The following is a 24,991-nucleotide window of genomic DNA, read 5'->3' on the forward strand; positions in this document are numbered from 1 at the left end:
GTCACAACTAACAGGAAACCTCCAAAATCCACGTTTGCCAACAAGAGAATGGGAGGGGGACAGTTAAGACTTCCTGGAATCTTGGCAGGGAACAAATACTGATCACTGGCGCAAACATTAAGGTGGCGAGCAGTAGTGAAAGGAAGGTCTGGGTGGGGAGGGGAGGGCGGCAGGAAGACAGGTGGTTTGGGGGGAAAAAACCACAGTAATACCTCTCATCAAAGACCAACGCTGGCCTCAGAGCCTTGCAGCGAACAATCCTCCATGGTGCAGAGAAAAAGTCATTAATGCTAACACTGTACCAGGCCTGCTGTCATGCATGGCTCAGACGTGACACAAGGACAAGAACAGAACAACAGTGAACATGTTTTACCTGTGTCTGGGGTCTCTGAGGGGGGGACTGGGAGGTCAAGAGAGGCCATCACTTCAACACATCCCCTTTCAAACTCTATGGCCTCACTCACTAAGTACCTCCATAATCATGTCTGTTATCATGTGGTATATTTAGACTTCTGTTTTCTGAAGCAATGAACCCTTTATATTCCCTTACAGAACATTCTGTGATCCTTCAATAACTGAGATGAACCTGGTATGAACCTCACAGTTCAAAACTCAAAAAAGTGTTTGCTATGCTATGTATGAGGGAGACGGAAATAAAAATTTTGAAAGTGGTGTGTGTGTGTGTGTGTGTGTAAGGAGGTTGACTGGTACCACCAGAAACAACAGTGGAAAGTACACAGTGCTTCAAACCCTAAGACACTAATCTCAGGAAAAAAATAATGTCAAGAACAACAGCTCATTTGCATTAAAAAATCAAAGAAAACACAATAAAAAATGCACATCGCATGAAATACCATCTTAAAATATAAATAAAAACAGTTCAAAACTTACACCAAAAGTTGAAAACAATACGATGAAAAACCGAGGGATCCATCAGAAAATGACAGGACATTGAGATGGAGACCAAGAGGGATACACACAAAACCATACGCAGCAGGAATGGCTCTCCTGCTGGGGCAGAATGACTAAAGAATGAAAGCATGTATGAGTGAGGGAGAGGTAGGTGCAGTGTCTGACGTGAGTGGTGCATGACAGAGTACTTGGGGCCTCAGCAGTCTTACCTGGTCGGCTCTACCTTCCGTTTCAGGCTAGAGTGAGACAAAACAAGACTATTAGGATGGGTGACTAGCACGTCCCTCAATGCTCTAGTGACTCTGACAGGATAAGGAGGGAAGAAAGTGTATCTCAGGTGAATGATCTACCATCTATTCTTACCCTACACTACAGTGTTCCCCAAAAAAACTTTTGCTATTGGCTTTTGACATCACTTTATACAAGTGATCTTTTCCCAAAGTTATTCCAAAAGAACACTTCATAATTAAGCCTTACTTTTAAATTATAAGTAATCCTTCAAAATCAAAACATGAATGAAGAAATTATCTGAGAAATGCTAATAAACAACACTCAGAAAGGTGTTGCTAACTAACCTATAACTGTGCTGTGCTGTGTCATCACATGACAACACCTTGAGAGATTGAGTGCCTCCCTTCCCGATGCCACTGGAGCATTGAGGGTGTATTTCACTATTATCTCTCAATACAAGATCTTCTAGTAAGGATTATGTGACAATGGCTAGGGTTTCTGGCAGTGCTCACAAAAGAGTCAACATGATGCAGGACACACAAAGCCACGGTTTTAGCCTTGAGTGTCCCCAGTGTACATTAGAATCCCAACTGAGAATTTTCGGCACAGAAATGAAGATATGTAGTATCTTCACTTATTTTCTTACTTGAAAAAATACGGCAAGTAAATTCATCCTTGACCTTGGGAAACTGAAAGATATATCTGAATGCACAAACTTACTCTACCAGCTAACCCTTGTGTAGCTAATAGCTAATACTATATTTAACTAGAGGCTGTTGACTTTTTTTTACACTACATATATTTAACTGAAGCTGAATGGGCTATTACTGCTTGTCATGAAGAAGCTACCAAATTTATACCTCAATGAACCTAGGCTAACTAACATGACCTTGGCTGAATGATACATAAAAAGAAAAGTCATAAAAACAAAGACTGAGAGACTCGTGGACTGGAGGTGATCACTCCTTTGACACAAGCCAATGTTCTGTAGCATTCACTCAAGAGCTACATGGCCTCTATGAGAACCATCAACCATGTCATCATAAGGCCTTTTTTTTTTTTTTTTTTTTTTTTTAAGCTGGTGATGTGACAGCCTGAAGTCTACGGAGTCTTTAATGGCAGCAGACATGAGTTATGAAGGGGATTATTACTAATTCATGTACTGGGACTGAATCTGATATTTTATACTTGAGGATACCTTGATTGACCCCCAAACCTGGAGGGCCTTCTCTCCGGCCGCTGGTAGCTGTCAGGCGGCATTGAGAGATGGGGAGGGAGAATTAGAGAACAGGGTTTTCAAGCTGAGCACAGGGATGGGTGTTTGAGGGAAGGAACTAACTGGTGGAATGAGGGGATAATAAATTTGTTTATCAGTCCTGGAAAAATATTAGCAGTGAGTAATTATTATAATGGGAGTGGGGAGCTGGAGGAAAAATTTAGCATGGGATATCAAATAAGCTATCAGGGGCATACTCAAGATGCCAATTGTACATAACAACACACTATGGGAGTCCATTATATGGCATCATCCAAAAAAAATGTGTATATTAATATTATGGAACATACTGCACTTTAATGGGTCAGTCTTCAATTGGGTGCCCCAATTCACATATGGCCATTAGTAAAACTGGATATTATGGACATGCAATTTGGTGTTTTAGTTGTTCCCTATGTACATGTGATGGTTGACAAGGCAGCAGGAGGTTGGGGGTCACACTTGCCAGGGAAACAAAGGCACACTGCAAGGCCTGGTGTTCCTCAGTGCACTCCATCCTAACAACCTACAATACTAGATATCTTTACTTGGTATGCACACCTACAAACATTCTCTCTCTCTCTCTCTCTCTCTCTCTCTCTCTCTCTCTCTCTCTCTCTCTCTCTCTCTCTCTCTCTCTCTCTCTGGTCTCTCACTAGCTTAAAAATAACGCAGGAAAATCACACACCAATCAATCTTCTGCTAGACACGATAAATAAAATACTGGCAATATGTGAAAAGCAATTAGTGAAGTCTCCACTGTCTTATATATATATACCTTGTTGGACACACCCTCTACTCTTCTCACCTAGCCATAAAAAATCTAGCTAAAAATAAAGAAAAATCTGGATGGCAGCCTATACAGAATCTCTTTACCCAAGGTACTGAAAAACTGTGCTGCTTAAGTAAAGGATTCCAAAGTACCAGTTATGTAAACATCAGCACAAAAGAAAGTTTTTTATAACAATGGTGTTATGTGCACATCAGATACTGTGCACATAAGCTACAGTAGTTGTCAATATTAAATCACACACACATAATTAAATTCTTGTTAAAAATCTATATACTATAATATTATCATCATTACCTTTTAAATCATAAGTAGTTAATCACCAAAACTCCAAACTTGTGACTTAGTTTAGATTACACAAAAAGTCAACACTCCAAGTCAATAATTAAAACCACATTATTCAATCAAATGCATACATCATAAAATGTTTATCTTGAAAAATAAGAGAGAACTAAGTCTAGGTTCAAAAGACAAGAGGGAAGGATGCAAGGAGGATTGAGGAAGTGAAAGGAGTGGACAAGGAGAGGTGAGCCAAGAAAAGGTGATGAGAAAATGAAAATGCAAAGAAAAGTACAGGAGGAGGAGGAGGAGGAGGAGGAGGAGGAGGAGGAGGAGGAGGAGGAGGAGGAGGAGGAGGAGGAGGAGGAGGAGGAGGAGGACAATGACAATATTTAGGTATGTATGTACATAACCCATTTATAGGATAAATATACAGAATATAGGAAAAAGAAAATGAAATCTGGGAAGGGCAAAAGGATGAGGCAGGACAACTTACCTGGAGCGAGGCTTGTCAGTAGCCGGAGTGCTTGCTGCAGAGGAGGCAGATGGGGTGTTGGATCCATCTTCCTCAAGGTCGTCTCCACCTCCCACCACTATCAGCTGACTTGTCCGTACAAAGATGCCACACCCTTCATCACACTAAATGGAGAGAACACACAACTGTGCTGTGCATTGTTTGTTCAAAATACATTTTAAACAATATTCTTTCTACTACTCACTATTATTATTATCATTATTATTATTATTATTATTACTATTATTAATTATTATTATTATTATTATTATTACTGTAAAGACATTGTTACAATTTGTGGGAAAGTAGGGAAGGGATATACAAATTTGTATCCATTCCCCACATTCCCACATTACTAATATAATTGTTAACATTACTATCATTATTACTTTTGTCATTAACTTGTGTTCTCTCTATTATTGTTGTTATTCTCATCAAGTGATTGCCAAAATAAGATAGATATAAACATTGAAATTTACAAACTCCCATTACACAATATCCTCATTAAAAACAAATCTAACTATTAAATGTGGTGGACCAACCATGCTGGTATGTCAGCTGATTACTGGTTATCTCCTCTGCAGGAGTTAGTACGCTCATGTGTTGATCAGTAACTTTATAAATGTCTATCAGCAAGACACATAAAAGTTAACAAACAGACTTTGATGAAATTTTGGGAAACCGCTGACCTTGGGGCAAGGACCAGTTTATTGGATTTATAGGCACGTTAGACTTTATATATTCACAATACTTTCCTATTTTCCTTCCACATGAGTGGCACATAATGTTTCACAGCAATCCTTGAACCCTTACATTATATCTATTCAGAATACTAATAGTTCTCTTGGAACTTGATATAGAAAGACAACAACAGTTACTAATCCTTTGTATAGGTATGGAGGCATAAAGACTGTAATTAATCTTAATTTGATCTTAGGAAGGAAATGTGTGCATGCCTCACCTATGCCCATACGGTCCTCCATCTTTATTTCATATGATGTATATTATTTGTCAATATTAATTTCTTTCTATGAATGCTGGCCTAGCACATGCTAAACACTCACTTTATATTTGCAAAATCTGCAAATAATGTCAACTTTGTGAATGTCATTAAAAAAAGTGTAACAAATCAAGGAACAAAAGCTTGAAAAGCTCATATACAGCAGTCTAGACTCTCAATATTCATTCTGATCCACATATGAGTTGCAAGTGTGAAAAACAGAGTATGTTTGTACAGTGTTTGAAATTTTATGGTACATAGGCAATAGGAACTAACAATAATGAGCATAACTTGATGATGCATTTACCTGAAAGTAGGTCTTCCCTTGCACTGAACCGTTATTCTTGCCCTTCCTCTCATCCAGAACGACGCCTATCCACTTGCCCTGGGAGAAATGTGTTGTGCCCACAAAGGCCACAGTCCCTTGGGTGTCTGTCAATGCATATAGCATTATCACACTGCATTACACTATACCTCATGCTACACTTTCCTTATTTTTTGTCACGTAATGAGCCATCATGACACACAAAGCAGGTTCATAAAGTCACTCAGAAAAACATGGAAGATATTTGCAAATTCAAAGCAATAACACATTCTTGAAATGAAAAAGTGATGCAAAGTGGAAAAAAAAAGAAAAGAAAAAAAAGAAAACCACATTACGTTTTAAAATGTAATGTGTTATTAGCCAGACTATTATCCTTACTTTTTTCTTTCTTTCTTTCTTTCTTTTTTTTGGGGGGGGGTTTTGTTTTATAGTAACTAAACACATACAACATGCATCTTGCTCTTCCATTCCAATATTTCAATAAGAAATTAATTAAGTGCTACTGTCATAAGAAGAGCAAACGGCAACTTGCAATGTTAAGTTATTATGAACTTCAACCTTGTACCACAGGGCCAATTATGGACAACAAGAAAATTTCTTGTAGAAGCTATCCAAGAAAAAACCAGCTTGATAAGAAGTTAAAATACAGCTTACTTAAACCATTCTTACTAAACATTTACACAGATCCCTTTGACTCCAAAACATTGCTGAACTGCATGCAAAAATCAATAAACAATAGAAAAAGTGGTGTATGCAATTTTTTGCTACAGTGCTGTCACCACCACCATCGTACCTTTGCCGATGACCTCCACCCGCTGGCCAACACGAATAGGTTTATCCGACATGTTGCTTCACACCATCAATGCTGTGAGGAAAAGAACAGTTCAAAATATTTGATGGTTATGATTATCTCACCATCAGTGGCTATAAAGTACCTGAGAGTTGACTAAGCCAATAATAGATCATATTACATAGGGACAATCTGGAAATTCTTAGGGTCAAACATTAGTTATTATACCCTTTTCAATCAGCTAAACTGGATTTTATTTTTATTTTTCTGAAGTCTGTTATCCCTTTTTTTTAGATAAAGATTTTACATAATCACCAAAAATCACACATCCAAAACTCCTGTGATGTCAAACACAAAAGAGAACACAACTGTAAATCTAAAACATTCTTCCTACCCGAAATTTTTTTTCTACTAAAACCTAGCTAGAAGAAAAGCTGGTGAAATTCAAACTAATAAAACTTCATCATAAGTTCATGTGGCCATAAGACTCATATATGAATAGTTAATGTGAGTTGGGTAAGGAGAGCCAAGGAGAGAAAGGTCCTCACTAGGTATTAGATACCTATCATACTTCCCCACATTCGGACCTCACCTTCTTATCAGGTTGTGTGTGAGGAAAAGGGTATAGATAAGGAGGTGAGGAAATTCATGAGGAAATTCATAGGAGAAAAATACTCTTATGTTAGGCAATTCCAAAGGGGTGGCAGGGAGAAAGGATTTCCTGATTAGGTTTGGTTAGGTTAGTGTCCTGAAGAAGATAAGGTGGGCACAAAACACTCCTAGTTAAGTAAGCTTAACTTAATCAATGTGGAGTCCAGCGGGGTGCAAAGTCCCCTGTGAGGTTAGGATAGGTTAGGAAAAATTAGGTCAGGCAAGTGAGTTACCATTTTCAAAATATAGGACTTCATCTTAATTCTTTTCATAAATGTCCAAATTTGGCAAGTTTAGAATACTGTAGAAGAGGAATGGCCAGCAGATGTTGCCTATCTGATGACTATCTTCTTAAAGATTTTTACTGATGGGGTGTTTTCTCCTTAGACTTTCAATAAATTTGCCCTCCCCACCATGAAACCCCACTTCGCACCATGTCCCCAAGCTTGCCTGTCCTGGAGAGGGGAGGCAATACAATACATACTGAGTTACTATTAGTAAGATTGACCCCAGAACCTGAGCATTGAGCCTACACCATACATATTACCTTGTACTCACTGACAAAAAAATATGGAAATAATATGAGACTAGCACTTTCAATACACTTATTATTCATTTCTAAGCAAAATTATGATGTTTCTTAAATCATGATCTACATAATGAAGAGATGAGTAATGGAATCAATGAACTAAACTAATCTAACCTGACCTAACCCAGTCCTCGGAGGGAGACACTAATGTTATTTCCATATTACCCGGAGTATCATACCGCCTTAAGTATTACCAGTGTACACAGGTCACCAAGACAAGACTTCACCCCTGTGGCTTGTAACGCGCGGAGTGGGGTGGGTGTTCCTCTAACAGGTGACTGCCTGACAGCTCCTCCACCTTCTGTCAACACTCACATCCTCCACCACTGCTTCTCCACCTACCCACTCCATTCACACCCCTCCCAAACCCCTCAAATATCGCCATGTCTCTGAATGTCACAAATACACATGGTTTTTAAGGTAGTTATATGTTTCTCACCAAATAATAAGCAAGATCGATGGCCCCCGGGGATGAGTCACCGCACCGCCAACAACAACAACAGCAACAGTCACTCAGTCAGGCTCAGCTGCTCCGCCTTGCCATCGGACCCTAACTAGAATTAAGGCCCTCATTGTACGGCCCTCTCTGCATGCTTTATCTTATTATTTTATTATTCCAATGTTATTTACTTTTTTTTTTTTTTTTTTTTTTTTTTTTTTTGTTATCCTCTATCACATATTATTCTAATATATTTCATCTGCCCCCGCCTGTTCATCTACCCCCTCTCTCTAATTTCATTGTTTCTCCTAAGCCTTGTATTTTAATCTGTAACCTTTTCATTGTTATCTGGATGTTTTCTTTGGTTCCAAATCACAATATGAAATTTCTATCCCACATCTTATCTGATTATTTTACCAAACGAGTGGTGTAAATGAGTAAATGTGAAAGTTGTGCCTTCTTAGCCATTTTTTTTTTTTTTTTTTTTTACAGGAAGACAGTCTTGGTATATTATGTATGTAGTTGTGTTGAGTAACATTTTTCATTCTAGACGATAGAAAAGTTATTAACCTTATTAATGTCAAAGTTGTGCTTTTTGTGGTTCTGTTTACAATAACAGACAATTTCAAATAATTTTTATTTTCTAATAAGAGTACAATCTTACAATGATGATGCTGAAGAATAAATGCAACCCCCAAAAAAATTGTCATGAAACGAAAAGTGCATATAAAAATAAGGCTAAATTTTGTGACTCATTTGCAATGCATAATTGATATTTACAAGGAAATGATAATGCAATGAATGAATAAAGTAATGCAGCCCAAAAAAATATATCTACATAATACCATGTGAAAAGAATACAAAACACCTCACTTATAAATTGTAATGTTTTCTCTGATACAGTAGCAGCTGTAGCAGGACCAAATCTGATCCTTCTATTGTACTTACCACACAAGATGTTACACAGCATGACCCAACACATTCCTCAACCTACACTGCTGTATTCAACACTGATGACACACACACACACACACACACACACACACACACACACACACACACACACACACACAAAAAAAAAATATATATATATATATATATATATATATATATATATATATATATATATATATATATATATATATATATATATATATATATATATATATATATATATATATATATATATATATATATAGGTACATAAAATAAATAAAAATATTTTTTTTATAGATTGAGATTTCTCCTCTGTATATTAGGAATACATCAATAAAATGTACCCGTAAAGCTGTAAAACCTTGATTTATCAGACAGTCTGATAAGGATGAAAGTACTGTTTGCTCTTCCTTTTACAGACATTTCTTATATATCAATCAATCTTTCTTTGATGTGGTTAGCTATTGCGTATACAGGTAGATTGCATCATGCACATTCTCCAATGAACATAAACATGCTTAAAAATCCAAAACAAAAGAATGCTTATTCAGTCTCCAATTCAGCATCAGGAAGGCATTCATAGAAGTTTCTATGTCTAACAGGATTAATTGACTTGTTTCCAGGGAATAAAAATAACCTAATCCATACATACAATAAGATAATTTCCTGCACCAAAGGACAAAAACTTCAAAACTGACCATATGACAACAGAGAGGAGCATCTCATCACTGTGAGCTGCCCAGTGGCCCTGCTGATGGGCGAGGTAGTAGTGCTGCAGGTATTGTTTATTACAATATAGGCACAATCTGTTATGGCAGCATATTATAAGAGTGTTAGGGATTGAATAACAACATTTAATAAAAAAAATACCAAATACCAATGTCAACGGCATGCAGCAATTACACAAGATACTTGTTATATGCAAGGGATGCATCCCTCTGACACATGGAGTGAAAAATCATAAAATGAATGCCTATTTAAATGGAGAAAATGGGATGTGTTCACGAGGAATTCCTTTACTAATTTGTCTTGTCAATAATAATCCATATTTTTATACTTAAAAATACAAGTGTTCCACAGAACTCTTATAATCCCCACAGTATTATCATAATTCATCTATATTAACCTACATATCAAAAACATATAAATACATCACAGAGTACAATGACCAACAATAAAATTGTTGCCCAAGCTCTATGTGAAACAATATGGTTTATGAAGTATTACAATAATCTACTTTGTGCAAGATTTCTGGATTGTATGTCTGGCTATCAAGTGATGTCCTAGCAGCAAATTATGAGCCCTAGGCAGACTCAGTGCAAGGCAAAGACGGGCTTGCTTGATTCAAACCCATTTGTTTTAACAATAAAGCATCAAATGTTATCATTATTATTCAAATGATCAGACCAGGGCTCACTAATCTTAAAAAATTAAGAGAAGTCTCATATAATGGATTGGATGAAAAGGTTTTCATCAGGCAGAAGCATATGAGCCACTTATATGCCCACTTAAGAAGGCAACCACAAAACTTCCTCCCAAAGAGGAAAGCCAAGGAAGACCAACAATAAGTCAATTAGGTAGGTGCCACATCAACAAGAGGATTCATAGAAATCAAAGTGTACTTGCAGAATAAATGGAATCTAAACACTTCAAAATGGGCCTGAGTCAACTGTACAATGTCATCTCTAATCTCAACATGCCATCATGAAGAGTTGCAAAGCAATCCTTGATACCCAGAAACATCTCCTGTATTGTAAGAAACAAAGATTGAACAATGGAAGCAAGAGAGAGAGAGAGAGAGAGAGAGAGAGAGAGAGAGAGAGAGAGAGAGAGAGAGAGAGAGAGAGAGAGAGAGAGAGAGAGAGAGAGAGAGAGAGAGAGAGAGAGTTCATATGAAACAACATGAGTGAATTCAGTGCATCACAGATACCACCACTGGGTTCATCCTAGGTCCACTTTGATAACCTTGATTTACATGGGTGCAGTTTTTCTTTAATTTATGACTTATAATACTGCAGCTACAAAGCTACAGAAGAATCTGTAAGATTTTTGATAAGGGGACAAAATCAAATATGTCATGCATATATATATGCAGTTTTATAACATATCAAAATGCCCACACTGTTTTCCCACATTTACTGGAAAATTACAACTGGGGCAACTGCCCCTTTTGCCTGTCTTCAGATGTCCATGCAAAAGCTGTCTTGATGTTCAGAAGTCAGGAAGTCAAGGCTCTTTCTACTTCATGCATGTTAGTGATCTGAGATTCTAAGTCACAAGGCACAGGCAGTGACAAAATGGCTCAAGCCTAACAAAACTATCAAGTGACAATATAACTGGGTCATTCTCCCAATCTCAATCCAAGTTAGAAAGCATGAGACCTCATGATATACAACCCAGTACCAAGAACATGTGGCACATTTCAGCACCTCACTGAAGAAATCTAATATTTTTGCAATGTGATAAGAATTTTGGCAAGTATTTTATAAATCTACGATATAGTTTGCCAAATTACATTTTAAGTAGCAATGCAAACATCACAAAAAAAATTATAGATTAATCTTGATCTTAACATCCAATTAGTATTTTACCTCATTATTTTCATGAATTACACAAAGACAAGACTTTTTTTGTCAGTTATTGTACAGCAGTGGCATATAATAATGGGATGGTATCTTAAACATTCCAAATGCATCTTTTCACACATAAATCATAATAGATAAATAAAAATACATATGCATGAGTTATGACACATTTTTCAGTGTTGCTTATTAATGGCTTCCTGTGTGGCCTTTGCAGGACAATGTAACTTGGTATACATGGTTGTGTTTGCGAGCATTTGGATCAGATGTACTATCACTGAAAATGGATGTTAATCCTGAGCCTCTCAGAGTATGTGGTCTACTCATACTCAAAAGTGATTAATGTAATGCCCCCCCCCCCCCAACAAAAAAAAAAAAAAAAAAAAAACTAATTTTTACTTTGTATGCATCTCTGTCCTGGCTTATAATTTGTTACTATACACAAAATGGTTATTTTTCAATGATTCCCTGAAATCAACACATTGGAACTGGTATTTATTTCAACCCTTGTCAGTATTTATGAGTGCTATCCAGCTTATAAAGAAAAGCAGCATAAGACCAAAATAACTTTACATGAAGGATTAGGGGGATCATAGTAGCCTAGGTAAATAGATATAATTATTCAAGAAAAAGAGCACGGAAACAAAAGTTACAATACATAGATTCTGGAAAATAAAGGAAAAGAAAACTCGAGACACTGATATACAAGAGAAACCATCAGTAAGTGTTGCTAAAAAGGCAGAATCTCCTGATTCACAACTGAGACACATGAAAAATGGCCAACTAAACACTGAGCTCATCAGCTAAGAACTTTTCATTCAATAGTTCTAATAAGTGCAATGATGCTGAGTTAAGGATAGAAAACAGACCAAATCATGGTGGAATTCTCTATGTGACAGACACATCTGTAGTCAAGATCAAGTCAAGGGAAACTTTTCATGTTGTCCCTATAAATTATTTCTATAAGGACAAAAAATAACAAATTAAATAAATAAAACATAGATATATATATATATATATATATATATATATATATATATATATATATATATATATATATATATATATATATATATATATATATAAAGAAAATATTTACTACTATGCATCAGTGAATATTTCCCTCCCATATGAAATCATTCAATGAATAGGACAAACCTAATGTTTTTTGTTTTTTTTCTGGTACATCACAAGTGAATATTTCTCATATCAAATCACATCAAAATAACATCCACTCAAGGTGGACATGAATAGCTGTTCTTTTTTCTTATTTGCTTGCTGCTTATAACAACTTGCATTTTTTTTTTTTTTTTTTTTCATGAATTTGATGTTTGGTAGGTAAAATTCTAACAAAAAATGTGAATCAACATTGCATGAAGGTCCACTGAACAAGGATCTTGTTTACAAGATTAATTGTTATCAAAATGCATAAGAAAGATAAATGTTACAACACAAATGATTCTGCTCTCACAACTACAAAAACATTTCCTCCTGTACAGCCATTCCTTATATCATATCACAGACATCTCTAATCATTGTCATACTTAGGATTATATGCTCCAAAATAATGCTAGGCTATCCCAAGATATAGTCTTAACTGCTGTACTGTCATTCAGCACTAATTCAACATTATTTGGAGATCCAATTTTAGTGTTATTTTCATAGGAAGTACTTTCATATTGATTTATCAACAGAGTTTGTTTCAAATTCTTGTTGCATAGAAATAATCTAATACTAGTACACCCTTCATGATTCCTGCAGGTAGATTATTAACAGATATTCAATAATGATTATATGGGAATTAAACTGTACTGGATATATGCAGGGACTCAATGAGATGAACAAAAGGTATGTGCATACAAATTCATTAGTGAATAGCTAAAACAACAAAATATACAATGCCATTCTTCCCTTCATACTATATTAAACTGTACCAGTCTTACATTTATCTTGATCTCTTACAAAATGCACTTTACCTAATCCAAATTTGTTCCAACTGATGTAAAAAAAAATAAATAAATAAAATTACTAATATTCAGAGCTGTCTAAACTTTTCTTCTAATTCTGTATGTATAGTTGAAATACTAAACTTCTCAGGCACAAGCAACTTCACAGGAATTCAAAGCAAAATATCTAAAGAAAATTTGCATTGCCTTCAACATAATGGATGTTTTTATAAACCATTTGTATCCAGTACATAATGTGATGAAGTACAACAATGAACTAAAATTTACTATCACGTTCCAATCCCACATCTTGGGGTTAATTCTGCTGGAGGCAAGGAAGGATGCACTACAAACTAATTAATTAAGAGGACTCAAATTTGTGTAATACAATATAATATTCATAATTACAGAAGAAATATAATGGTAATGACACAACTGCAAGGATTGACTTTGTCTCATCTTCACAAACCAAACATTATTCTCCTCCTTTATAATTCCATACATGCTTTCACACTGTCACCTTTGTAGATCACCAGGTATATAGGTTAATTAATTAATTAACTAATTCATTAATAATTATAATAATAATAATAATAATAATAATAATAATAATAATAAAAAATAATAATAATAATTAGTGTGTGTGTGTGTGTGTGTGTGTGTGTGTGTGTGTGTGTGTGTGTGTGTGTGTGTGTGTGTGTGTGTGTGTGTGTGTGTGTATGTGTTTCACTGTTTGATCTGCTGCAGTCTCTGACGAGACAGCCAGACGTTACCCTACGGAACGAGCTCAGAGCTCATTATTTCCGATCTTCAGATAGGCCTGAGACCAGGCACACACCACACACCGGGACAACAAGGTCACAACTCCTCGATTTACATCCCGTACCTACTCACTGCTAGGTGAACAGGGGCTACACGTGAAAGGAGACACACCCAAATATCTCCTCCCGGCCAGGGAATTGAACCCCGGTCCTCTGGCTTGTGAAGCCAGCGCTCTAACTACTTAGCTACTGGGCGCGTGATTATTTTGCGTGTGTGTGTGTGTGTGTGTGTGTGTGTGTGTGTGTGTGTGTGTGTGTGTGTGTGTGTGTGTGTGTGTGTGTGTGTGTGTGTGTGTGTGTGTGTGTGTGTGGTGAAGAAGCCAGTAAATCAGTGGGGAAAAAGTTACCACAATACCATTCAGTGCATGGCTAAGACAACAAATTATTCTGAAAAATAGCAGGTATGGATTGACTATGTAGTAATATTACAAGACACTGTATTAGTAAGGAAACAACAGCTGGTTATATGTGATATTTTTCTCTTCTTTCCTTCTTTTCCTGTATGCCTCACTTCTTCTGTAGCCTTGCTGCACAAGGCTTTTTTCCTCTCATTCTTACTCTGTCTTATTCCCTAATGAAAGATTTAACCAGCACTCTTAATCATTAATATCTTTCTCTGATACACTCTGGAACTCCCTACCTGCTTCTGTATTTCCAACTTCCCATGACTTTACTTCATTCAAGACATTTATCCTTCTTTTTCTGGATAACTCTTTCAGATTTGCAAGGGAACTAGCAACTAAGTGGACTTTTTTCTTTTTTGTTGCTGTTGGCCTGCTTTCCCCTTTTACTTTAAAATATATATATTTCCTAAATGATTACACTCTTCAGGAAAAAGGCTGCTGTGTTCATAATATCAATGCAGTGCCCAGCTTAGCAAAATAATAGTAGCTATTTTATCTCAGTGTAATGCCATAGCCATACATGCCAGACAAAATCATCAGTTCAATTCAGATTGACAGAAAATTACATCATGACTATGAATTGCCACCATCATATGGTCAACTTTTAGAACCCTTTTCCTCTACTCAATGAAATTATTAAACAAAATAATCAAATCAAACTACTGTCATCCATCTAGCAGTCCATTATCCTTTAGCCTCTTCAGTAATTTAGAGCTCTTGCAATATCCATCTTCAGTACAGACTACTATTATAAACATTAGTAAATGAAAAGTATATACAAATGAAATTCAAGTCAGAAGGAACTATGTACATTTATCTTACAAACTATGGTCATATCAAATCAATTTGAGCCACAAATCCTGCCCTCCTGTGAAGTGTCCCAACCTGCTGCTCAGAGTGGGTGTATTGTATGCATTATTTTGCTTCTCCTGTTAATCAACTACTCAATATTTGCATAATTTTGCCATTTCTGTGTTTTTACTAGTAAGAAGAAATTCAACTTTTAATTGATTGATATGGCACGAAGCACTATCTTAATAAACACAAGTCCACTTTACAGTAACCAAAAAAGCCAGTTAAATCATCATATAGCAACTCCAAACATCTAGCTAAGTTGCTTTTGTAGAGGCATTTATTTTCTTCCCTCATGAAAAGAGAGGGTATCTCTACACCATCATGAAGCATAACAGATCATGAACCTTGCTAAAGATTCCACCTGAATTTGGCACTTTCATTATCATGTCCATAAAAGACTAAATAAACTAAATATACAAATAAGTAAATAAATATAGCCATGAAGAAAAAGTTAAACAATTTGAGAACAAATTATTTAACTGATCTCTATGCATATCAAAAAGAAAAGCCAAGGCATACACATTCACAACCATTCCCTCATGTCTTAGCCTAGAGGCCTTCACAGGAGGGATGACTGATCCTTGTGAGACATGCTGCATGAGGGTCATTTGTGCAGCATATCCTACAACAATTTCTGAGATACAAATTCATAGACTTTTATAGCAGCTTCAGCTTTATTAAATCACTTAAAATAAAAACAAAAAATACTGTTCATAACCATTTGGTAGTCTAAGCACATTCCTGTTTTCTTTTTTCCCCTACTGATGAGTGCCAATAAGTCTTCAATAGTAGCACATCTCATATGCACTATTTCTCACTAGACACACATTCATATATTTCAAGTATCTTCTTGTTGAATCATAGAGAGTAAATGCACCAACAACACACTCAAATGCAGCAGCGAAGTCCCTTTATAATATCCCATAGAAAATTATTAATCTTTCAGCTCTCTACTAGTCTACTGCCTTTCTGCTGATTATTTTCAAGGTATGATATTGAATAATTGCAATAAAAGTGAGCCATGAAAACACTAAAACATTTTATATAAAATATATATAGAATAAAAATAAGCCAATTATGAAAGAAAAATGCACGAAAATATAAATCTATGCAACAGCTGTCCTGCTAAAAGTAGCAATTGGTTAAGAGCAGCTGAGCACTGTAAAAATAATCAATCTAGAACATATATTGCATTTCTGTTAGTTGCATTTTCTGAATACAGCCAAATTGTTCAACACCTGTAGCTAATTTTACAAAATTACATTCAGACAATGTCATACTTCCTGATGCAAAACTCTTACAAAGGCTGGGCCAAATCATTGATGCAACACTACCCTCTCTCTTCTCTATATGTTTCAATTCTGAAGTCAAATTGTGTGCATGGCTGAAACTGAGGATGTATTGGAATATCAATAACACTGAGGGAAACAGGATCAAAAAAGAATGATGGAGGGAATTTTTATGGCAGGAGGGTTAAGGCATACACACCCAAGGCAGGAGACAGCTGAATAGGGACCATGTAAGAATTCATTCTGTACAGACTGGGTTGTGGGTTTATCTACATGGGAGATCACAGAGGTTGACAGGATGTTAGAGCCACAAAGAGTTAAGGTTGGTATCATACCATACCTGTAAATTATGTGCAACCACTGACAGTATCAAAACAGTTCCATTTCATCATTTCCATGAAAGTCTAAAAAGTCATCATCATAAGCTGCTACCTCAGTACTTCTATTCTTTTCACTTAGCTCTTCCTTCTGCTTACTGTTCTCCACTTCTATGTTGAGAAACCCACCATTGTAGGTCTCCAGAGGCTGGTCTGGGGTCTTGTGAGGATCTGTGGTGGCTGATGGTGGCTGAGGTGGTGATGATGGTGGCATGATCTCTTGTGGTGATAATTGATTTATCTGAAAAAAAAAAGAATTATAAAAAAAAACATCCATAATACCAACTCTGCCACAAACTTTAATTTGTAGCTTCCTATTCAAAGGTAGTAACATTTTCATTATGTCTTATAATATTATATAACTACTTGTCCCCCTCACCAAAGGGCTGGCAAGTTCTTGTTCCTCTGTGTCTGATGGCTGAGGTGATGTGACAGGCGTAGAGCCTGGACACTTTGCTCCTCCAGGATCATCAGAGAACAGCTCTCCAAGATGAAGTCCCTCCTCACTGGCTGTCTCTCCTGCAGAATCAGTAAGATGAAAAATTATGCAATTTTCAGATTTAATGAAATCTGGTATTAAATGACAGCATAAATTGTAAATAGTCTGAATAATATAGTGAATCTGTGTGTGCTGAGATAAGAAGAGTTTGTTGATACATCATCTACATTCAGAGCATGGGTACTTTGAAAACTTGACCTGGTGAGACTAAAACGAAAATGCATAAGAATGTGTGCAAAATAGTATAACAAACAATGATATCAATACCCTCTGTAATGACTGGTAAGTACCTTGTGGCTTGGACTCGTGTCTTTCACGCTTGCGGTGAGCTCGCTTGCGTTTCCTCCACTGCTGCAGGGATCCTGCCTCGTCTTGTGAGAAAATCTTGATTAAGTCAGTATGCTCTAACGTTGGGTAAGACTTCAACAAGTTTAGGTATACACCACCTGATGTCCTTCTCCGTGACCCATTCTGTAAAAAAACAAAGCTCAAATGATGTGGTGCAAGATTTTCATGATAAAAATTTATTACCATAATGTGCAAAAGTGAGTGAGTCAGTAGGGTGGAGGCAAGCAGAAACTTTAGAATTGAAAAGTACAGAAAATGGTAAAACAAAATGAACATAAGGTGGAAATAACTTTCGTAAAAAGTTTCAAGAGAATATTTTGATTACGTTTTTACTTTTCTTTCAGGAGTTAAAAGAGCAAGATACATTCTGATGGTGGTGGGAATAGTGCATAGAGGGTTGTACATGAAGTGATGAAGTGCATTGCACTAAGCAATATATAAATGACATACACAGAATCTCTTATAAAATTCAAGACAAGTGGGTAGTCTTTGCCTATTGAAACAGGCAGATGGGATAGACATAGGGTGAGGCCAACTACCAGAAGAACATTTATGTCAGTGTGGGACCATTCAGATTAACCTTCATGCATAAGAGTACTGTCCGGTGTCTCAAGGTATTCACAACTGTTATACATTAGTGCAGATGATGATCAAACCACCAAACACTTTATGCAACATCATTCATAAGATGCTCAGTAAATTTTTTATGATTTTAGTCAGATATAAATGTTTTATTACTCATTTGTGTATACTGAGATTTGTTTTTATGTTTGTACTTTGATAAAGTTAATTCATATGAACTATTAAGAAGTCCATAAAAAGAATTGTAAAAATGTATGATGCTTCACTTACACAATGTTTTAAACACACTTAAATTAGACTATTCCTCTCATCAACTCCCTTTCTTTGATTGTCTTCTGTCTTGCATGATCTGTCACAATGCTACATCTCCTTCTCTACTTTTAATACAAAAGTATCTGCTTTCTACACTTATTCACTACAACACATTTTCTCTTTTCCACTAAGAAATTTCCAAACAGTTTGCAACAATATTTTGCAAAGTCTAAAGAACAAGATTCCCTCACAAGGGTTATCAAATATCATTATTTATCTTTTCTGAAAATACTGATCAATTTTTCTTAATTTCAATTTGAAGGCTTTGCTACAACAGTTACCTTTTCATTGATGGTTACTGATACACAGACATATCACTTAATAATTCAACTTTCCTTAAATGTGTCAGTCGTTATGATGTCCTTGATACTTGTGCAACTATTGGCAACAACAGTTATAATAAAGCAAAAACAATAAGGTCAAAGAACTTACCACCACCATCAGGCCTCCATCTCTCTCCAACTCTTGAGTGTTTTTGTACAGATCTAGTGCCTTCTCCCGCCCCAACACCTCCACTACACGCACTGCAAGAGGTCAAGTATGGATTACTTTACCACCACCTTTACCCCATCACTTCACACACACAACCACCTTTACCTTTACACACTCCCCTTTCCTTCCATCCCAACCACATTATTGAATACATCTATACAGATGCAAAAAGTGTTATTCATTAACACCACATGGTTAGATTTTTCTCATTTGATATCTTTTTGAGCAATAAAGTCATGACTAACATCAGGCTTTTCAAACACCTTGTATGTGGTCAGAAGTTCAATGACATGCTTCCATTCATCCCTACCCACTATCTCAGCCTCACCAATGCCCACTGCTGCCAGACCTTCTTCAACACACTACTTCCACGCCTCCCTTGACCCATCTGATGATGGAAGCCTAACACTCCCACTCAAGCCACTCTCCCCAATGCATCAATCTTTCCTATGTTACTTTTCATCTCCTTCAGACAGCAATCAATGAATATGTCAAATAACAATGGAGATATAATACAAACTTGCTTCACAACTGTTCCTTATACCATTACTCTTTAAATTCTTCCTCCATCACACATTAGTCCCAGTAAAAAACTTAATTTCTTCCAACATCTCTTTTCATACACTATAGATTTTAAGAACATCTCAACAGGGTTTCTCTTTCCACTTTATCATATGCTTTCTCCACCAAACAAGATCCAGAGTAGTATACCATATAAACATTTTGCTGAGTTCTATAGTACTGCAAGCTCAAAAAGAAATGATGAGATAAGACTTCCTTGATAATGACTTAATAAGTATGAGTGCATCTTATACATGTCAAACAAATACCATGTCTTCTATGACCAATGATCAATTGCTACCTATGAGCTCTGGTTTCCTCTCCATGAGGCCCTCAGCAATAGCTAGGCCCACTTCCTCATCTGTCATTGAATCCCGGATCTCCACATCTATCAGTTCTCTTTTCCCACTTTTCGTCTTGGGCTTCCGATGACCTAACCTCTCCTTCACATGTCGCTTTCTGCTCATCCTGCAGGAAAAGAAAGAGACGTATGATGGTAAACTGTTCAACATGTCACCATTGCGCTCAACACATTTCTAACTGGCCTGTCACATCAGTAAAGACAAGTACAGGCAACCCCCGCTTTACGAAGGGGTTACGTTCCTAAAAAAAACCTTCGTTAAGCGAACCAATCATAACAAGTTTAACCTCTGACTTGAGCTTCCATTGAGAGTAAACAATGTGAGAGTGCATCATAGTACACTGAAAGGTTTAATGAAAGTAAAAATTATGAAATTAAACATTTAAGCAGTTTAATTTAAGACTAAGTCATTATAATGTACACTAATGTATGTATGTAAGTAACTTTATAATGTTGATGATCTTAAATTTATGAAGGGAGGGAGAGTGGAGCAGGAAATACGCTAGCTGGCAACCTGTGGAATGTAAACAAAGGGTGCATCATTGTATCACATACAAAACTTATGTACCAAATTTCCACAAGGCTTTCCATTTTATCCATTGCAGAGTCACAAGTTCAGGTGGTTCTTTTAGCTTGCAAGGAAGATATGGTCTCACCAGCCTTCTTAACAGAGTCTGCTGACTTGAAAATGGTAGACAGTAGATGGAGTCAAGCCATGGTGGGAAGCAATGTTATTAGTTTTCTAGCCTCTCGTGTCTGTGGATAATATCCAGCTTCACTTCGAGAGTAAAAGACTTCCTGGTCTTCTTAGCAACGCTAGGTGACATTGCAGGGCGTTCTGGTGGCATGTAGAGCAAGGGAAGATGAGCTGCTGCTGACGCTGTTATTGTTTTGAACTAAGGGGAGTGAGTGGTACGCGTTTTATCCACGAAAGGCGTTGGTTTTCAAACTTGGAAAAAATTACCTGGATAAAATTTCGTTAAAGTGAGTTTGGTGTTCATTAAATGAGCAGACGGTAATAAAGGGAAACCTTCGTTGTAGCGAAATTTTGTTGTGTGAACCTTCGTTAAGCAGGGGTTGCCTGTACATGGACTCACGTATGCACACACACACACACACACACACACAGGATTAAGTCTTTACTGAATAAGATCTCAGTAGGGGAAGAGTGCCTATATGCTGAGGCAGAAGAAAGTGTGAGACTAGGAGCTTTTGAGGAAGGCAAGAATAGACCATTAAAATTTAAATTAAAGACTCAGGTGGCAGCTGAGGCCTTGCTGAGGAGGGGTTGGAAACTTAAGGACTCTGAGGAAACCAAAACAATTTACATAAGAAGACATATGTCACAAGATGAGCGAATGAAAATGAAGGAGCTTGTAACTGAAGTGAAGGAGAGGAATGACGAAAGAACAGAGGAGGAAAAGACCAAGTTTTTTTGGAGGATGAGAAATGGGAGGCTAAAGAAGTGGTGGATAAAACAGACGGAATAGACATTACATGGAAGAATGAGACTAGGAATGGAATAAAAATGACTTACACGAACATAGATGGATTTCTGTCTAAGAGGCTAGAATGTATGGATTACCTAAGAAATAACGAACCGGACATAATGTGTGTAGTGGAAACAAAGCTAAGGCCGAAATAAAGCTAGACTGGTTTGTTGTAAAACACTACAAAGTATGGAGAAATGATAGAAAAATAAAGGAGGTGGTGGTATAATGGTTCTTACTAAGGAAGATCTGATAGTGAAGGAGGTGAACTATAGTAAGAGAAATGAGGAAGTGATAAGTATGCTTATAACAGATGGCAAGAGGGACATTAATATTATAACAGTATACATACCACCCAGAACCAGTGCTTGGGAATATGAACAGTACCAAATGGTGATGAGAAATACTCTAGACAGAATGAAGCAAGAACTCATCAGAAAGGATAGAGTGATGATAGTTGGAGACTTTAATTGTAAAGAAATAGTGTGGGAGGACTACGAAGTGATGAACGGTGGTGAGTGGGCAGAGGAACTGTTAAATGTAGCAACAAATAACTTGATGACACAGTGGGTGAGATAACCAACAAGGAGCAGGGGACAAGATGTTGCAGCAAGGTTGGATTTGGTATTTACCAGGGGCATCTCTCTAAAAGAAGAAATTGAACATGAATGTACCTTGGGGAAAAGCAACCATGATGTCCTAAGCTTTGAGCTGGATACGGAATTAAGCATGAATAAGATTGTGGAACACAGGGAGGAAAAATTAAATTATATTAGGGCAAATTATAACCATACAAGGGAGTTCTTTAATGAAATTGACTGGTTCGTGGTATACCAGGAAAGGGATATGCAATTGAAGTACGATAAATTTATGGATTTGTATAACTTTGCTGTGAAAAGGTTTGTGCCATATCACAGAAAGAGGACTTTAAATAATAAACAGTGGTTTAATAGAAATTGTGAAGAAGCAAAAAAGAACAAAGAAAAGGCATGGAAGAAACTTAAGAAAAACAGTGATGTATTATCAAGAGAAGTTTACAAAACAGCAAGGAATAGATATGTTGAAGTAAGGAGAACAGCACAAAAGGAATATGAACAGAGGGTGGTGGAAAACTGTGATAGTGACCCAAAATGTTTTACAAATTCATAAATGGAAAACTAAATATAAGGGAGGCAATAGAAAAGGTAAAAATGGGAAGAAGTATATGAGGATGCTGGAGATATAGCTGAAATTTTGAACGACAACTTTTGCAAAGTGTTTACAAAGGAGGAGCATTTTATGGGAGGAAGGCCTACGGAAATAAAGCAAATGCAGGACATCATGGTTACTAAGGAAGATGTAAGGAAAATTATAAGCAATCTGGATATTAATAAATCAATGGGGCCTGATGGCATATCTGGGAGGTTGCTAAAAGAATGTAAGGATCAATTGTTGAACCCCATATTTGATATTGTGGAAACCTCCATACGAACAGGATTAGTCCCGAAAGAGTGGAAAAGAGCTGACATTGTGCCTATATATAAGAATGGTAGTAGAATGGAACCGTTAAATTATAGACCAGTATCGTTGACTAGTATATTGTGCAAGGTATGTGAAGAAGTAATTAAAGCTAAGTGGAGTGAGTATCTAGAAAGTGAAAACATTCTGAGTGAAAGACAGTTTGGTTTCAGAAAAGGAAGATCGTGCGTATCCAATTTATTATGTTTTTATTCAAGAGTGACTGACATACTACAACATAGAGAGGGATGGGTGGATGCTATCTACCTGGACTTGAGAAAGGCCTTTGATAAAGTACCACACAATAGACTGATGTGGAAACTAAAGAAGATTGGAGGAGTAAATGATAAACTAGCAAAATGGATGGAAAATTACTTAGTGGGAAGAGAAATGAGAACAGTGGTGAGAGGAAGGAAGTCCGAGTGGAAGAAGGTAACCAGTGGAGTTCCACAAGGGTCAGTGCTTGGTCCCATCATGTTTTTGATTTATGTTAATGATATGCCAGTAGGAATTGACAGTTACATGAACATGTTTGCGGACGATACTAAAATTATGAGGAGAGTAAAGAATGTGGAAGATTGTAACAAGTTACAGGAAGATCTTGATAAAATATATGAGTGGAGTAAGAGTGGCAGATGGAATTTAATATAGACAAGACCCATGTTATGAAAATGGGAGGAAGTAGATACAGACCAAACAGAGATTACAGGCTGGGTGATGAGAAAATTAAAGAGACAAACGAGGAGAAAGACTTAGGAGTAACCGTGCAAAACACTTTGTCACCGGAGAAACACATTAACAAGATATTTTGGAAAACATATAACATGCTTCAAAATATTGGCCTTGCATTCCACTACCTAGAAGGAAGGAATGATGAAGAAGATATTATGTACCAGTTAGAATATGCAGCTTGTGTCTGGTCACCGCATATGAAGAAAAATGTGAAGAAGGTGGAAAGGGTACAGAGGCTGGCAACAAGGATGGTACCAGGACTCAGGGAGTTAGACTATGAGGAAAGACTGAGGAAACTGGGGCTGACCACATTAGAAGAGAGAAGAACAAGAGGAGATATGATAACTATGTACAAATTGGTGAACAAGATTGACATACTGGACAGAGAGTTGATAAAGGTGACCACAAGTAATCATCTCCGGGGACATGGAAAAGAATTAATAAGAGACATCTGTCTAAACGACGTGAGAAAATACAGTTTCCCGCATCGTAGTATTGATAAGTGGAATAAACTGAGCATTGATGTCATTGACGCAGTGTGTGTCAATCAGATGAAAGAGAGATATGACAGGAGTGGACAAGGTGACAGGACACAGAGAGCTTAGCTCGGGCCCTGTAATACACAAATAGGTAAATACAAATAGGTAAACACACACACACACACACACACACACACACACACACACACACACACAAGGGTGTGTGTAGACGACGCAAAACTCTTTAAAGTAATAAGGAGCAACAAGGACCATATGAAATTGCAGAGAAATATTGATATGATCTGGAAATGGAACCAAAAGTGGAAATTAGAATTTAATTCCAATGTGATAGAAATGGGTAAAGGTAATAGAATACCTAAGTGGCAATACAAAATAGGAGAAAAGCTTATAATGAAAAGGAAGGAAGAGAAAAACCTGGGAGTGATTATACAAGACACCCTGACCCCAGAAAGATACATAGATGGTTTATTTGCTTCAATATACGAGACACTAACAAATATCAGGGTGGCATTTAATTACACAGAGTATGATGAAAAAGATCATAACCACTATGATAAGACTCAGATTGAATACACAGCAGTGGTGTGGTCACCATACATGCAAAAGGATATCAGGAAACTAGAAACAATCCA

At 36.7% G+C, this 24,991-nt stretch overlaps 2 protein-coding genes across 18 annotated transcripts in view; both read right to left on the reverse strand.

Annotated features, from left to right (window-relative positions):
* The window catches only part of LOC123514567 (dynactin subunit 1-like), a 55,931-nt gene extending 48,039 nt beyond the window's left edge, over positions 1 to 7,892 (reverse strand). For 4 of the 16 annotated variants that reach the window (XM_045272518.1, XM_045272511.1, XM_045272508.1 and 1 more), the window contains exons 1-6: positions 7,776 to 7,892; positions 6,100 to 6,171; positions 5,289 to 5,413; positions 3,964 to 4,106; positions 2,342 to 2,389; positions 1,122 to 1,148 (exon numbers count right to left, since the gene is read on the reverse strand). In XM_045272518.1, the coding sequence (XP_045128453.1) occupies positions 1,122 to 1,148; positions 2,342 to 2,389; positions 3,964 to 4,106; positions 5,289 to 5,413; positions 6,100 to 6,151 (395 nt within the window). In that variant the 5' untranslated portion in view covers positions 6,152 to 6,171; positions 7,776 to 7,892. Of the gene's footprint in view, positions 1 to 212; positions 261 to 1,121; positions 1,149 to 2,341; positions 2,390 to 3,963; positions 4,107 to 5,288; positions 5,414 to 6,099; positions 6,172 to 7,775 lie in introns of all 16 variants that reach the window. The other 12 variants (XM_045272520.1, XM_045272509.1, XM_045272517.1 and 9 more) reach the window with 7 other exon arrangements.
* A 6,378-nt stretch (positions 7,893 to 14,270) lies between these two features.
* Positions 14,271 to 24,991, reverse strand: part of LOC123514867 (phosphorylated adapter RNA export protein-like) — a 16,694-nt gene continuing 5,973 nt past the window's right edge. Inside the window, exons 5-9 of one of the 2 annotated variants that reach the window (XM_045273128.1) lie at positions 20,081 to 20,247; positions 19,159 to 19,250; positions 17,775 to 17,955; positions 17,365 to 17,504; positions 14,271 to 17,226 (exon numbers count right to left, since the gene is read on the reverse strand). In XM_045273128.1, coding sequence (XP_045129063.1) covers positions 16,978 to 17,226; positions 17,365 to 17,504; positions 17,775 to 17,955; positions 19,159 to 19,250; positions 20,081 to 20,247 — 829 coding nt within the window. In that variant the 3' untranslated portion in view covers positions 14,271 to 16,977. Of the gene's footprint in view, positions 17,227 to 17,364; positions 17,514 to 17,774; positions 17,956 to 19,158; positions 19,251 to 20,080; positions 20,248 to 24,991 lie in introns of both variants that reach the window. The other variant, XM_045273127.1, reaches the window with a different exon arrangement.

This window comes from Portunus trituberculatus, chromosome 38 (assembly GCF_017591435.1).
Source record: "Portunus trituberculatus isolate SZX2019 chromosome 38, ASM1759143v1, whole genome shotgun sequence".
Classification (NCBI taxonomy): domain Eukaryota; kingdom Metazoa; phylum Arthropoda; class Malacostraca; order Decapoda; family Portunidae; genus Portunus; species Portunus trituberculatus.